Source organism: Prionailurus bengalensis, chromosome E4, assembly GCF_016509475.1.
Source record: "Prionailurus bengalensis isolate Pbe53 chromosome E4, Fcat_Pben_1.1_paternal_pri, whole genome shotgun sequence".
Taxonomy (NCBI): Eukaryota; Metazoa; Chordata; class Mammalia; order Carnivora; family Felidae; genus Prionailurus; species Prionailurus bengalensis.
The window spans coordinates 36,034,550-36,049,235 of NC_057360.1; the positions used below are offsets into that span (position 1 = coordinate 36,034,550).

General features: G+C 36.9%; 1 protein-coding gene across 1 annotated transcript in view; it reads right to left on the reverse strand.

Moving 5' to 3' along the window:
- The window catches only part of ZBTB41 (zinc finger and BTB domain containing 41), a 49,728-nt gene extending 36,227 nt beyond the window's left edge, over positions 1 to 13,501 (reverse strand). The window contains exons 1-4 of the mRNA XM_043569067.1: positions 13,334 to 13,501; positions 11,439 to 12,694; positions 2,515 to 2,722; positions 1,718 to 1,787 (exon numbers count right to left, since the gene is read on the reverse strand). Of these exons, the coding sequence (XP_043425002.1) occupies positions 1,718 to 1,787; positions 2,515 to 2,722; positions 11,439 to 12,561 (1,401 nt within the window). The 5' untranslated portion in view covers positions 12,562 to 12,694; positions 13,334 to 13,501. The remainder of the gene's footprint in view (positions 1 to 1,717; positions 1,788 to 2,514; positions 2,723 to 11,438; positions 12,695 to 13,333) is intronic.
- Positions 13,502 to 14,686: the final 1,185 nt, after the last annotated feature.

Sequence of the window (14,686 nt, forward strand, 5' to 3'; positions counted from 1 at the left end):
TATTGTTGCCATATACTTAATTAGGAATAGGAGCAAGAAACTGCAGAAAAATAATTTTAGAATTTATCTCTTAAAGTAGTCAAAAGGAAGAGATACAGCTTTTTAGAGAAATCTGGCAGACACAAGATTTAAAAAGGGGGAGGTCAATGAAGGTTCATCACTGTAACAGATATACCACTTCAGGGGAATGCTGTTAATGGGGGAGAACAGGCATTTGTGGGGGCAGTGGGCTATGGGAAATCAATATACTTTCCTCTCAATTATATTGTAAAACTTAAACCGCTCTGAAAAATAAAGTCTCAATTTTCTTTTATTAAAAAAGGCGGGGGCTGTTAACAATGACAACAGTAACAACAACAATAATAATATAGCATGTACTATATACCAGGCACATGCTAAATAATTCATGGTTTATTTTACTTAATTCTCACAATAATCCTACGAGGTAGATATAATTATTATCACCATTTTACAGCTGAGTATAATGAAGTTTATTAAGGAAAAGAAACCAACTTATGTAGACCCAAATAATTAATAACTAACTTCAATTCCTACAAGCTGAAATCAGAGAGACAGTGAAAATTTTGCTGTATAAATACATTGAAGCCTGAAAATAAGGAAGACAAATGACAGCTTGTGACTCCTTTAAACAATATTTACCTAAATAATGAAAAAGATGTTAGTGAATGTGGTGCAACAGGTATCTAAAAATTCTTTGCTACTACTGGAAAAACAGAAATGAATTCCCTTCCCCTTAAATCTGACCTGACTGTAGGGACTTGTTTGACCAACAGAATGTGTTAAAAGTGATGCTCAGTGACTTCTGAGGCCTAGGCCTTAAAAACTCCTATCATTTTTACCTAGGCTTCTTAGAGTTTAGCTGCCATGCTAGAAAAAAGATCAAGTAGCCTCATGAAAAGACCAAAGGGGAAAAGAACCAAGGTCCCCAGCCAACTGTCCTTGCTAAGCTCCTCGCTGTCAGCCAACATCAAGTTCCAGCCATGAGTGGCCCCAAAACACACCAGACCATCTGTGTCAGCTGAAAACAACTGAGTGACTTCAGATGACAACATGTGGAACCGAATTACCTAGCAAAGCTGTTCTCCAAATTTAGATGACTGACCCACAAAATGGTGGGATATAATAAGACAGTTGTTAAAGGCCCCTGAGTTTTGAGACAGATAACTAGAAATGGAGGGAAAATTCTAAACACTTTACACTCCTGTTAGTATAATAATGTCAGTTTATATACACAACATAAGTACACGGTATGGTAGTTACACTAAAAAACTGGGGCTGCTGGGTGGCTCAGTCGGTTGAGCCGTTTGACTCTTGGTTTTGGCTCAGGTCATGATCTCACAGTTCATGAGTTGGAGCCCTGCACAGGGCTCCATGCTGATAGTGCAGAGCCTGCTTGGGATTCTCTTTCCCCTGCTCTCTCTGCCCCTCCCCTGCTCTCTCTCCCTCTGTCACTCTCTCAAAATAAATAAGAAAAAAAAATTTTTTTTTAAATAAGAAATAAAAACTAAGATTTCCATCAGGTCCACCATCTAAACACTAACCCTTATGGGGTTTAATTTATAAATATTAAGATAACTTTGTGTAAGATTCTAAAAGTGAGATAAGCTAAGTTTATACTTTTTTAACATCTAATTACTTTCCCCAAAGGTAACATTATATTTATTTTGGTTTTTTACTATAAATTAAAAGGTCTTACATCACATTTCCAACTTTCACTCTTAGTCTTCTTAATGGAGATAAATTCTTGTGCATTTTCAGGATGAAATCTATAAGGAAAAAAAAAAGACCGTTAGGAAAAGATTACATTAGTTAAGTCAGTATTCCATATGATCTGTCAACAGTGACTGTAAGAATCAGGCACTGATTTCTTTCATTAAGAGACAGACACATGTAAATACCTTAAGAATATAGGTATCATTAACATTTAATAAATGAATGTATATGCCTAAATTTATGCAGAAATAGTCAAAGACAATGTAATCATATTTTAAATACATTCAGAAACCTAGCTATTCACAGATAATCTTCAAGGTAATTCACTTGATTTTTTTTAGTCCAAATTTCAGTAAATTTCCTTTCTTAAAGTTAAATATGGAACACTGACTAAACATGCTTTCTCTCACAAATTTTTATACACTAAAGACAAAGTTGAGCATGAGGAATAAGTTTCCTAGGTCTAAAAACATAGATTTTGAAAATATACTTGCCAAAACCCAAAATAAAAAACAGGATGACCAAAATGCTATCTTAAACTTCTATAGTTCTTGTTTCAACATTAAAAAACTTCATCTCAATAGCATCAATAAAAAATATAAACTAACATTTGCTGCTCTTAATATATCTGTAATCAAATATATTTGCAATAAAAAATGTTTGCAAAATACTAAGCAACAAAAGAATTGGAGACAAGCACTCCATAAATGTTTTTAGCTTACTCCATATTTAAATTAGAAGGCACAATAAAGTATATTATGGAAGCAAGATAATACTTGCCTCTTAACATGCTTGGCTAAAGTCTTCTTGCTTGCATGAAGTTTATTACAATAAGGGCACTTGTGCTCCTTCTTATGAAATTCTGTTTCATTACTGTGCTTCTTTCTGTGAACAGTTAGATTAGACTTTGTCGAATAGCGCTGGTGACAAATATCACACTCAAAGGGCTTCTCACCTGTGTGAACACGTGTGTGGCTCTCATATTTCCCTATAAAAAGAGAGAAACTAAAATTAAATTCATTGTATGTGGTACAAAGTGACTGAAATTTGACAGTGCAATAAAATCTCATGACTAGTAACATTTAATACACACACACCTACACACAAGTTTATACCTAAAATACGGTATATATCTCTGATAAACCTCAAGACTTATTACTTTGACCTCACTGCCTTCCTTGAAAACTTGGGTCATTAGAAAAAATTGTTCATGTTTACATTTTTTTTAATGCTTATTTATTTTTGAGAGAGAGAGAGACACACACACACAGCGTGAGCAGGGGAGGGGCAGAGAGAGGGAGACAGAATCCGAAGCAGGCTCCAGGCTCTGAATTGTCAACACAGAGCCCGACGCTGGGCTGGAACCTGAGATCATGACCTGAGCCGAAGTCGGATGCTCAACCGACTGAGCTACTCAGGCGCCCCTCGTGTCTACACATTTTAAAAAACAAGACTTTGGGTAAATTTGCTGAACATTCTGTAGGCAAACTGTCGGAACTTAAAACTTTAAAATATATAGATATATTTTAAATGTTATTTATTTTGAAAGAGAGGGAGAGTGAGCATGAGCGGGGGAGGGGCAGAGAGAGGGAGAGAGAGAATCCCAAGCAGACTCCACACTGCCAGCACAGAGCCCAGTGCAGGTCTCGATCTCGTGAACTGTGAGATCATGAACTGAGTCAAAACCAAGAGTCGGACCCTTAACCAACCGAGCCACCCAGGCGCCCCTAAAATATACATATTTTTTTCATTTAAAATTGACCTTCAGCAAAGATCTATTCTTCATTTAACACTTAGTGTTTATATTTTACTTTTACTATGTATATCAATGAACTGAAATTTTCAGATTTGATAGTCCTTTTAAAAACATATTAGGGGCGCCTGGGTGGCGCAGTCGGTTGGGCGTCCGACTTCAGCCAGGTCACGATCTTGCGGTCCGTGAGTTCGAGCCCCGCGTCAGGCTCTGGGCTGATGGCTCGGAGCCTGGAGCCTGTTTCCAATTCTGTGTCTCCCTCGCTCTCTGCCCCTCCCCCGTTCATGCTCTGTCTCTCTCTGTCCCAAAAATAAAAAAAAAAAAAAAAAAAAAAAAAGTTGGAAAAAATAAAAACATATTAAAAAGGAAAAATAATATGCTTACGTATCTTATAATATATGATAGTTTTATCTCTCTTCCACAGAAGGTAATCTGGAAAGGGTATGACAAATCTAGAATTCTCAACAAAACCTATACTTCACTACAACATATTCATATAATATCTCTCCAACTCCTAAGATATGAGAAAACAAGTAAATCACCTGTACTTTGATGCATGCATAACGCTAAAGTGCTGAAGCCAACATATATGGGCAGTATCAGGGAAAGCAGGAAAAGGAAAAAATAAACTGGTATCAATGCACAGATACCAGGAATCATACTAATGTGAGATTTGTATTATCTGAATACACACCTAAATTCTGTACAATGTTATAGGTTTCTCCCAACAGGGGGAAAAAAAAAAAATCAAGAAATTTTAACATAGACTTTCCAGGAGAAAAAGTTACAATAAAAAATGAAATACAAAGATATTTTTTGGCTTAATTTTTATTTATATTCCTACTTAGACTAAAACTTTTTCACATCATTATTTAGAACAGAAATTTCTAAAGTCCAGAGAAGGAACAGCATCACAGGTAAGGGCACAGATCCTGGATACATGTACCTAGATATGAATGCTGGCTCTTTAAACAGCAGACTATTTGACCTTGAACAAATAACATCTCTATGCCTCAAATCTTGCTCAGCTGAAAAAAATGGAATGAAAGTATTTACCTCAAAGGACTGTCATAGGCATAAATGAATACACATTAAAGCACTTCTAATGGTGTCTAAGTTATCAATTAACGTTGGCTATTATTATTCTGTAATAGAAGTTGTGAATGTGTACATCTAGTAGCTTAAAATAGAAATTTCAAGGATTCTTTTGAGCAAAAAGCAATAAAAGTAAGAAAAAATACTATTAGTAAGAGAAGCAGTTTTCAGTTAAAAGCTAGCTTTGCTTTGCCCTGCAAAAAAATGTGTAAATTTTTCTTCAGGCCAAAGCTAATGTAAAAGTATGGTATTTCAGTCATATACTTAAAAAATATTCTATGTAGATCACGGAAATTAGAAAAAACCCAAAATATTCTATGTCACTGAGGAAAAAAGATAATCGTAATTATTGTTTTTTTAAGTTTATTTATTTTTGAGAGAGAGAGCAGAGGAGGGGCAGAGAGAGAGAGGTGGACAGAGGAGCTGAAGTGGGCTCTGTGCTGACAGTAGAGAGCCGGATGCAGGGCTCAAACTCATGAACTGCAAGATCATGACCTGAGCCGAAGGCGGACTTAACAGATTGAGCCACCCAGGCACCCCAATCATAATTATTTTTCTACTTAAAAAAATAAATGAGTTCACCAATCTATTATATATATTTATGTATGATTAAGTTTAATAAACACATAGTATATTACCTAAAAATTAATTACATTGCACTTACATAAAAATACCCAGGAAAGGGAACCAAAGTATTTTCCTCAAGGTTGAGGGGGAAGGCTGACAATTATGGGCCAAGAAAAACAAAAGTATGATGAAAAATCCATTAGGTATTTATATATAGACCATATAGATAATGGTTGATGCATTTTTTACACATACGTAGTTAGAAAATTTAGTGTTTGGTCATCTGCTAAATTAGCTGTGTGATCTTAATTAAGCTAATATTTAACTTCTCTGTACAGCATTTATTAAAACTGCATGGGGCTCTGAGAAGTACATGAGTTAATATAGACACAATGCTTAAAACATTCCTGCACATAGTGAGCACTAATAAAAATCAGTCATTTATTACTATTATTATATGGATTACTAGTCACAGTGCAGACATGTAGTTATACCTCAAATATAAATACGGATAGAGCTGACATATGAATATACATTATAACAGATCAAACTGGGGTTTCAGCTCTCTGAGAACACTGGAAGAACTTGACTTTTTCCACTTGCCATTGTTAAAATGGTCTATCACCTCTGTTCTCTGTCTGCCACCTCTAGGACGTACTCTCCATTTACACATGCATATACACACTCTACCACGAATACTTCTGCTGTGTTCAAGGGATGAGATTTAATACTGGAATTTATTGGGGGAAATGTTCTTGTGTGCCACAAGGTGAAATCTGAAATGACTTTTGATAAATGTTACAGATAAGTAGGTTTTATAGAACAAGAGTTGAACTATGTTATGGTTTAGGTCAGTGTTTTACAAACTAAAGTTCATTAGTGTTCATGAAATAAATTACTTGAGTTGCGACTAGCAGTGGGGAGAAAAAGGAATAGAGTAGAAAATATCAGAGTGTACTAATACTAGTTTTGTGCATTTTTTTTGCTTCAATTTATGTATAAGCACATGTGTAAATATGCATATTGTATAATAATATATGTATCTCTGACCTTGAACTATCCCAAACACAGATTTATATTGTTTTTTGTAGGGTATAATCACACCATTACTGCTATAATATCTTTGGGAAGATGTCTTCTGAGTTGATCTTATTCTTTTTCTATCATAATATGGCATGCATGATTAGATCCTTAACCTTTATTGCACATCAATTAGATAAAAAGTACAGAATCCAAACATTATCAATAGGTACTAAAATCCCACAATTTTAATTTTGAAAAGATTGAGGTCATTGCATGGAATTAAAAAGTTTTCCTTGACTATGAAAGTTTTCACATTTCATTTTTATTAAACTTGCTTTTTAAAATTATATAAATAACACATACTTATGGAAAAAATGTAAACAAATCAAGAGTATACTGTGTAATTTTTAAACGATTAATTTAATGATTAAGTTACATGTAGTTGAATATTAAAACCATCAAAATGACAGTTAACTTAAAAATCAAAAGCACCTTTAACTATTAAACTTCCATTTTTCTACAGACCAGAATTAAGATTTAACCAAGAAAAAAAAATTTAAACCAAAAGAGCCAAAATTTTTAAAAATTCATTTAAATAAATTCATGAGTCCAAGGAGACCAATGAAAATATATAAATCTGAATGATTCATTATGACATTAAGAATATCTGAAGTGAAAAAACTTTTTTGTTAAGTTATCAATTCAATTTTATGCATATTGGCATTGCAAGGCCAGTTATCTCTATGGATTTGCATTTCTGAACAATAGAAAGACATAACTTCTGAGGAAACACTGACCCCATGAGAGTCAGGTAGATCTCCAGGGGCCAGTGGGGAAAAATTTTAATTAGATATTAAATTGCATATTTAAGAAAATTGGTAGCAGTGTGGGAGGCACTCAGCATAAATATAGTCATCTATATCCACTTCTTTTTTTACGGGGTGGGGAAAATTCAACAATAAATCAAAGTGTGCATTTCAAATAAATTTTCAATAAAACATTGTATTCCTTCAGAGAATAATCTACTATGTCGACCACTCTTGATTACCAAAACACATAACATTAACAAATTTCATCCACAGAATTTTTTTCTGAAAGAAAAGACACTTCTAAAGAAATTTTCACATGAAAAACTTGACCTTGTGCTTAAGAATTTATTATTCTCCCATATAGGTCATGCAAAATTACCTTTGTCAGGTTTTGTGAGCAGTTTTTACAAAGAGAAACATCGCCAAATTAGCTCATTATATATCTGATATTGCTAAATCTTCTATTATTCTTTGAATTTATTCATATGGCGTACTCTAAAGAATACATAACTAAGATATTTAACCTTAAAGTATTGTGTCACTGTTATAACTCTTCTCTATTAAGAACAAATTGGAATCTCTGTCAGGATGGTCTAGAGAGTCACATTTTTTAAAAAGCTATAAAACATTTTCTACCTCTAGAAGAGATTGTAAATTTAATCCAAGGAAAGATTTTAGTTCCCACTAGGAACAATAAAAAAGATAAATTATCCAAATTTTCTCTCTCATCCCATCTGTCATCTTTTCCCTATTTTTGCCTTTTCACCCACTAGGTTTTTTCACCCACTTTAACCTTAAGGGGGAAAGGTCAAAGGACTCTTATTTGCATGAGAATAGACTGAGGAAGACAGCTGGTAGCCTAAGGAAAAAGATAACTGGATCAGAAGTCCCACTCCAAGCAACTATTAAATGCATCAGAAAGGATAAAAGATCCAAAGTAATGGAATCAAATTAGTGGACTACATATTGTGGAGCTAATGGTTCCAGCAGGTCCCACAGCTTATTCATTAATTATCATAACCCACTCCAAGACAGCAAAGTCAGAACCTGATAAAGAAGCCCAACTGACTTCTTCCAAGTCCAAAGTTAAGTCAGACACTCACTTTTCAATTTAGTTCAGCTAAATAGGAGCTTACTGAAAACTTGTTATTTGAAACGACCCTGGGTATCAAGAAAGGGCAATAACCAAAAGATACAAAAATTTCAGGCTTAAAATCTCATGAGAAATAAATAACAACCAAAAATCGAGGTAGACATCTTTAAATCACATGACAGGAATGTGGATGACGCCAGGCTTCAACAGTCCTTGAACTGTTTTTTTTCTTTTTGTTTTTGTTTTTAAGAATAAGCAGGATTTCTGGTGGACATGAGAATGGAGGGAGGACATTTAAGAAACACAAGTCTTCTCCTAATTCACAATTGAATTCTATCCATCACCCAGTCCACTTAATCTATTTTTCAGTGCAACTCTCTGATCTACCCTCATCCAACAGCCCATTCTCAACGCTACTCATCTTCCTAGTCCAAGCCCACAATATACTTCTGGTCCTTTCAAATTTCATTCCCTGTACTGAAGCCAGCAAGACCTTCCTAAAACTTCAACAGGCTCTCATTTCCTTTGTCAAAGTTTTTTCAAGTTTCGGTCACTCACTGGATAAAATCTAAACTCTTCTGTTACAGCATAAAAACCATGCAAAATTTAACCTCTGCTTATGTGCCAATCTTCATCTCTTGTCATTTACAATATACCTCCTCACCCACCGTGAGATCATCCACCCTTCAGCAATTTCCAGAACACAATATACCTCAACGTATTCACATATGTTGGTCCTTCTGCCCTATAAATCCTTCCCTATTCTCTAGTTCTCAGCTCAAATGCCACCTGCTCTATGAAATCTTCCCTGTTTCCTTTAGTCTTCTGAATTTTTCCTGATGAGATTATCTTCACTACAGTATGACTGTGTTTTTGCATGTATTCATTACTTTAACCTTCTTTTCAACGTTTATTTATTTTTGGGACAGAGAGAGACAGAGCATGAACTGGGGAGGGGCAGAGAGAGAGGGAGACACAGAATCGGAAACAGGCTCCAGGCTCCAAGCCATCAGCCCAGAGCCCGACGCGGGGCTCGAACTCACAGACCGCGAGATCGTGACCTGGCTGAAGTCGGACGCTTAACCGACTGCGCCACCCAGGCGCCCCTACTTTAACCTTCTTGAGAACACAGAGTACACCATTTCATAGCTGTCTAGCAGTAGTAGGCATATTAGAGATACTCGATAACTATATTAAACTAATGAACAATAAGAGTAGCTAGTATTCCTTGAACACCTAAATTTCACAGTATTCTGAATGATTCAAGACTATCTCATTTAATCCTCATAATAATCTCCACGAGAAGGTACTATTTGCATTATATTAGCACCATCCCACTCCACTATGAGGAAACAAGAATGCAGACAGGTTAAGTAACTTGCCCAAGACCTGGACTCAAAAGTGCAGGCAGTGTGACATCCGTATAACTCCTGCTTTTTTAACTAGTATGATAGAATTTCAATCCCAATCTTTCTCTCTCTCTTAATCTTGGGGAAAGGCAAGCAGCCCCAAGGAGGCTTAAGCAAAAGAGAAGCGTGGATAAAAGAGGAGTATAATGTCCAATACGTCCAGAAAAGTAGGCTACAAGTAAGTCTACAATGTGACCTATTGATTCTCACAGTTATCTAGGCTGCCCTTGGTAAAAAAAAAGCTGCAAAACATCCTCCTCTTAGTACATCAGCAACTTAATCCTGAGCAGTGTTTTCCCAAACCGTGTGCAAAGAACTGTAGGGTTTTTTTTCTTGTTGTTTGTTTGGTTTTTTTGGAAATTACAAGAAGTACCACAAAAGTGTCTTACAGTAAAACTTGAGGAAATGCCAGGCTAAATAAAATTACCAAGTTTCTTTACCAGAGAATTTGACAGAGTTAATACTGACCATGAATTATACAATATAGTTTTTTTCAATCTTACTTGAACATAGAACTCCTCTCCCTTAAAGAATCTCACAGTGCTGTGTTTGAGATGTAAGTATTGGGCCTACAATGCCATTTGGGAACTGACCCCTGCTTACTCATCTCAAGTCAAATCAGGTCAAATTAAGGCAGAACAGAGGGAGGCATGCACTAAGAATACAAAGTCCAAGAAGTAGAATCCATTGAAAAGATAACATGTTCTTAGGTGTCCCAATCAAAAATTATTCTCTTCTCTATACTCCTCATAGCACTTGTTTATAACCCTAAGGGAACATTTATCCAGGCTGAGTTTAGCAAGTTCCTTATATTCCTATGCTCTTCCAATAGAGTTACCCAAGAAAAGTTATTTTATCCACCTTTATACAGAGCCTCAAACACAGTAAAAACAGTAAAAACTAATTATTAAACTGGATTGTCAAAAATATTCTGATTTGGAGATTCAATGGCATAATAAAAAGCCAAAAAAGGTTACCACTTATGCCACAGTGTATACTGTCCCATATTTTGAGAGCAAATGATTACTAATACCTTATAAAATCAATTTCCACCTAGCCCAATAACATAAGTACTCAAAACTGCAAGATACATGGGGATATACTAAACCGTAGAAGTAATTTTACAAGGTCAAACTGAACTTAAATGTTCCTTTTATCATTGTATGTGGTGGAATATATTTCAAAATTTCATAACTATGATTTATATAATAGTAATTGTTGCACTTTAAAAGTTCACATTTGAACAGTTCCTGTACGATATCTCCAAATATTAGACCTCTTGAAATTAAATGTTCACGGACATATTTTTAACTTAAGGTTAGAGATCACATTTCCTGCATATACTTTTCTAATAAAGGAAAAGTTGATTTGTTATTGTAATAACCAAAGACCACTAGTAATCAAGACATTTCCAAAAGTCTCTACCAACAGAATTAAATTATATCCAGTTCAGTTTTATTCTTAACTATAAGCCTACACTGAGAAGGGACTACATTTCTAATTCAGATATTGCCATGTTCAAGGGGAAATAGTATACAAACTACTAAATTTAATCTAATATAATCTAATTCAATTTTCTATGACTTGAAAACAGCACTTAGCTATGAAATTAACATATAAATCAAAGCACCACATTCATAATTATTAATACTCTGTGGAGTTTTTCCATACCAAATATTTGAACTAATGATCTGTCACCTGTTAGTGGGGCATGAGGAAGAGAAAATAAAGGCTAAAAAGACTTAAATTCCTTCAAAAAAACCCACAAAAACCCCCAAAACCTTAAATTCCTGAATCGAAAGAAATTTAAAACAGGATAAAATATGTAATGCCTATCAAATACCCATCTTCATTAAATATTCCTTTTAAAAGTTACCTTCAAAGTTTATTTTTAACTATCACCTTTAAAATATCCAGAAAAGTAAGTTATTAGAGACAGAAAAAAGTTTTCTTACCTATGCGGTCAAATGTCTTATCACATTTAGGACACTGCAGTATTTTTTTGTTACTGTTCTGAATGACTACAGGAGTTAACCCCTCATGAATATTTCCTACAGAATCACCAGCCTCAGGTTCCTCTTCTGCATCATTCTGATCTTTTTCACTGTGTTCTTCAATGTCAGAGTATTCATCTGACATTTCCTCCTCTAGCTCATCTTCTTCAGCATTATATTCACTTCCAGGGTCCTCAGAATCATTTCTATCTGACTTTTCCTTATCAAAATGTTCTGGATTCAAATTGTCTGACCCATCGCCACTTTCTTGTTCATCATCACTGGTGTCATCAAACTTAACAGGACACTTCCGATTCCTTTTTGATCTTCTCGTGGAAAAACTTCTCTCCAGCATTTTTAACCCATGTTTTTTCCCTAATAAAAGGGACCTATGGGTTTTAGCCAAATGATTCTCTAAAGACTTTTTGTAACAAAAATGTCTGCTACAGAATTTACACTGATGATTATTTGATAGTCTTCCAGTTAATTCACTTAGTGTTTCTTCTGGTGAGGACTTTTCAGACAGCTCAGACTGAAAAGTGGCAACATTTTCATTATTTAGCAATTTAACTGCATCTATAATGTCCAGAAATTTTGCTGCCTCTAAAACAAGAGGTATTTCGTATTTGTACACAAAAAATTCTGATGTGTAAAGAAATTCAAGCAAATGCTGAAAAACTGAGTGTGTTACGTGATCCAGGGTGACAACATCAGTGCTTGGATTTTTGCTCAAACACGCATGAAAGTAACTACTGCCAACAGCAACAACAACTTTATGTGCACTAAATTCTTTTCCTTCTACTATGATAAGTAAGTCACAGAAAGATGGTTGCTTCTGCCTGTCATCATTCAAATACTTCAGCAAATTCTTGTTATACTGCAAAGAACTCAGAAGTTTTCTCTGATCTGGCGAGGGAGGAAGTTCCTGGTAACAGTGAAGAGCTTCAGGAGTCGGTCTTTCTGTGGAATGAGTGTAGGTTACTTCGTCACACTCCACTGCAACATCTCCTTCTGAAGAATCTTTATGGTAGCCTAGGTGGATCTTCTCGTCAAGATTTGAAGTAACCTTTCTCCTTTTCTTCATTGCAGTACAACAATTTCAGAACAAGAAACTTCATAAGTGTCTTAAGGGATTTATTTAAAAAAAAAAAAAAAAACAACAACTAGATTGTCTTGGTTAACAGCTTCTGGAGGGGCGTGCCCGAGGGTTTCATGGTCTGCAAAAGAGTAAGAACCACGTAACATAACTCTATGGCAAAGCAATCCCAAATCATTCAAGGCATTCGTCTACTAATCGTTTCCAAATCAGAACTAAATTATGATAAAGTCACAGCTTCCACTCATTCGTGGCTAAGGTTTTAGGGTGGAGAACAAGGAGGGCCGGGTTATAAAAGACAGCCAACAAAAGAATAATTTTAAAGGAAGCCAGAGCACACCTTTCGTGCCTAAATTCACGAACAGGGTGGAGACAAGGAGGGCGAAAAGGGAACGATCCTTCCAAGAACACTGAGGGTGCAGGTTGAGGCGCGCTACATTCATGGTTTTAGGGACGCTGGGTTGGTGACAATAAGGCCGTCGCGGCCGCGAAATCCAGGTCTCTCCATTAACATGCCTTTTCCCAGGGCGGGCAAGGCACACCTCCTCGGGGACAGACAGCGTCCCGCGGCCAAAATCACCCGGCAGGAGACGGCCCCAGGAGGGGCGCAGAGCAGGAGTAGGGTCAACCAGAGGGACCACTAAAGGAAACAGAAGAGCCTTCCCAGGCCCTGCCCAGGAGGGGACTGCGCTCGCCGACGGCGAACCCGCTACCCTTCCCACCCCAGTTTCCCTGGGCAAAATCCCCACAGATCCATTACCGGGAACCCAGGGTTCCCCCGCTGGCTCCCAGCCGCTGAGCTCCACTCTCGGCGCGCTCGCTCCAGCGCCTACCCACTTCCGGGTTCAGCCCCCACCTCACCCTCCCTCCCTCCGCTCCTTCCCCTCCCAGAGCCTCGCCGCCTCCGCAGCCACGGAACACGTCAACCGCGCGCGCAGCCTCCAAGCCTCCCGGAGCGACCGGCGCGCGGCCCAGCACCGACCACTGCGCATGTGCGCGCTCCCGTCTTTGCGCAGGCTCCGTAAATGCTCCTTGCTCGCCGGAGGACCCTAGCTACGCCCCAAATCCGTTACTCCGGGTTTTCGCGGTGGTTTGGTGGCCTACTGTGATTGAACCAGTCGAAGCTTTGCGGGAAGCCTCGCTGGGGAGTAGGTGGTGTGGGGGGACACTGATGAGTTTAGTAGAAATTGGCAGAGGCACCATAGCACAAATCTTCGCTAATAGCTTTAATAGTGTGCGATCACTCACGCAGCAACGGACAGAAGCTAGTCTTAGCAAACACACTAAAGAACAGACGTTGCGATTTCGTGGGTTTTTTTTTTTTTCTGCTTTAAACAGCTAACGCTGTTGATCCTAAAATTATTATGCAACTTCTTAATGAACACAGAAAGCATTGAAAAAATGTACATGTAAGTGTACACTGTTAGGGCAGGCAACGAAGCCAAAATAGAAAAATACTTAACTTTTTGAAACCAGTACCTAAGATTTCGCATTTCTAACAGAGTGATGCTGATATTTGTGGTCGGAGGGCCACATTTTTAGTAGCAAAGTCCTAGATCATGTGATTTTACAGACGCAAGGAAAATAAGGCAGAGGCTGAGGCTAAGTGGGATAACCAGATTGGTGACCCCACTCTACCTATCACCCCACCACAAAGCATAGCTGGAACCTAGAAGGGCCACCGCTGTCAGTGGAAGAACTGAGGGAAGTGGAGGGGAGTTTCTCCTACGAAAAGACAGAAACCGTGAGGAAACCGACCGACTCAAATTGTCTTGTGATTTGAAAATAGTTAAAACTTTTAATGAAAATTCCTAGCAACAACACACATGAATTATGGATAAGGATTCCTATCACCTGGGTGACTCATCCCACAAAAACCAGTCATCTAAAATGAGTAAAAGAACTATAAAGAGTAAACTATAAAAGAGTAAAAGAACTATAAAAACAGTATCTGTAGGCTTTGGATGCACGAAGCCTGAAGATACGGGATTCCCCAAAAGCGGAAAATAAAATAAATACATTAAAAATACTTTTTAAATGAAAGAATTGAAAGGAAAATGAAAAAACAAGAAATTATTAAAAATACCCAAGCAGATTAGTAATTTAGAGATGA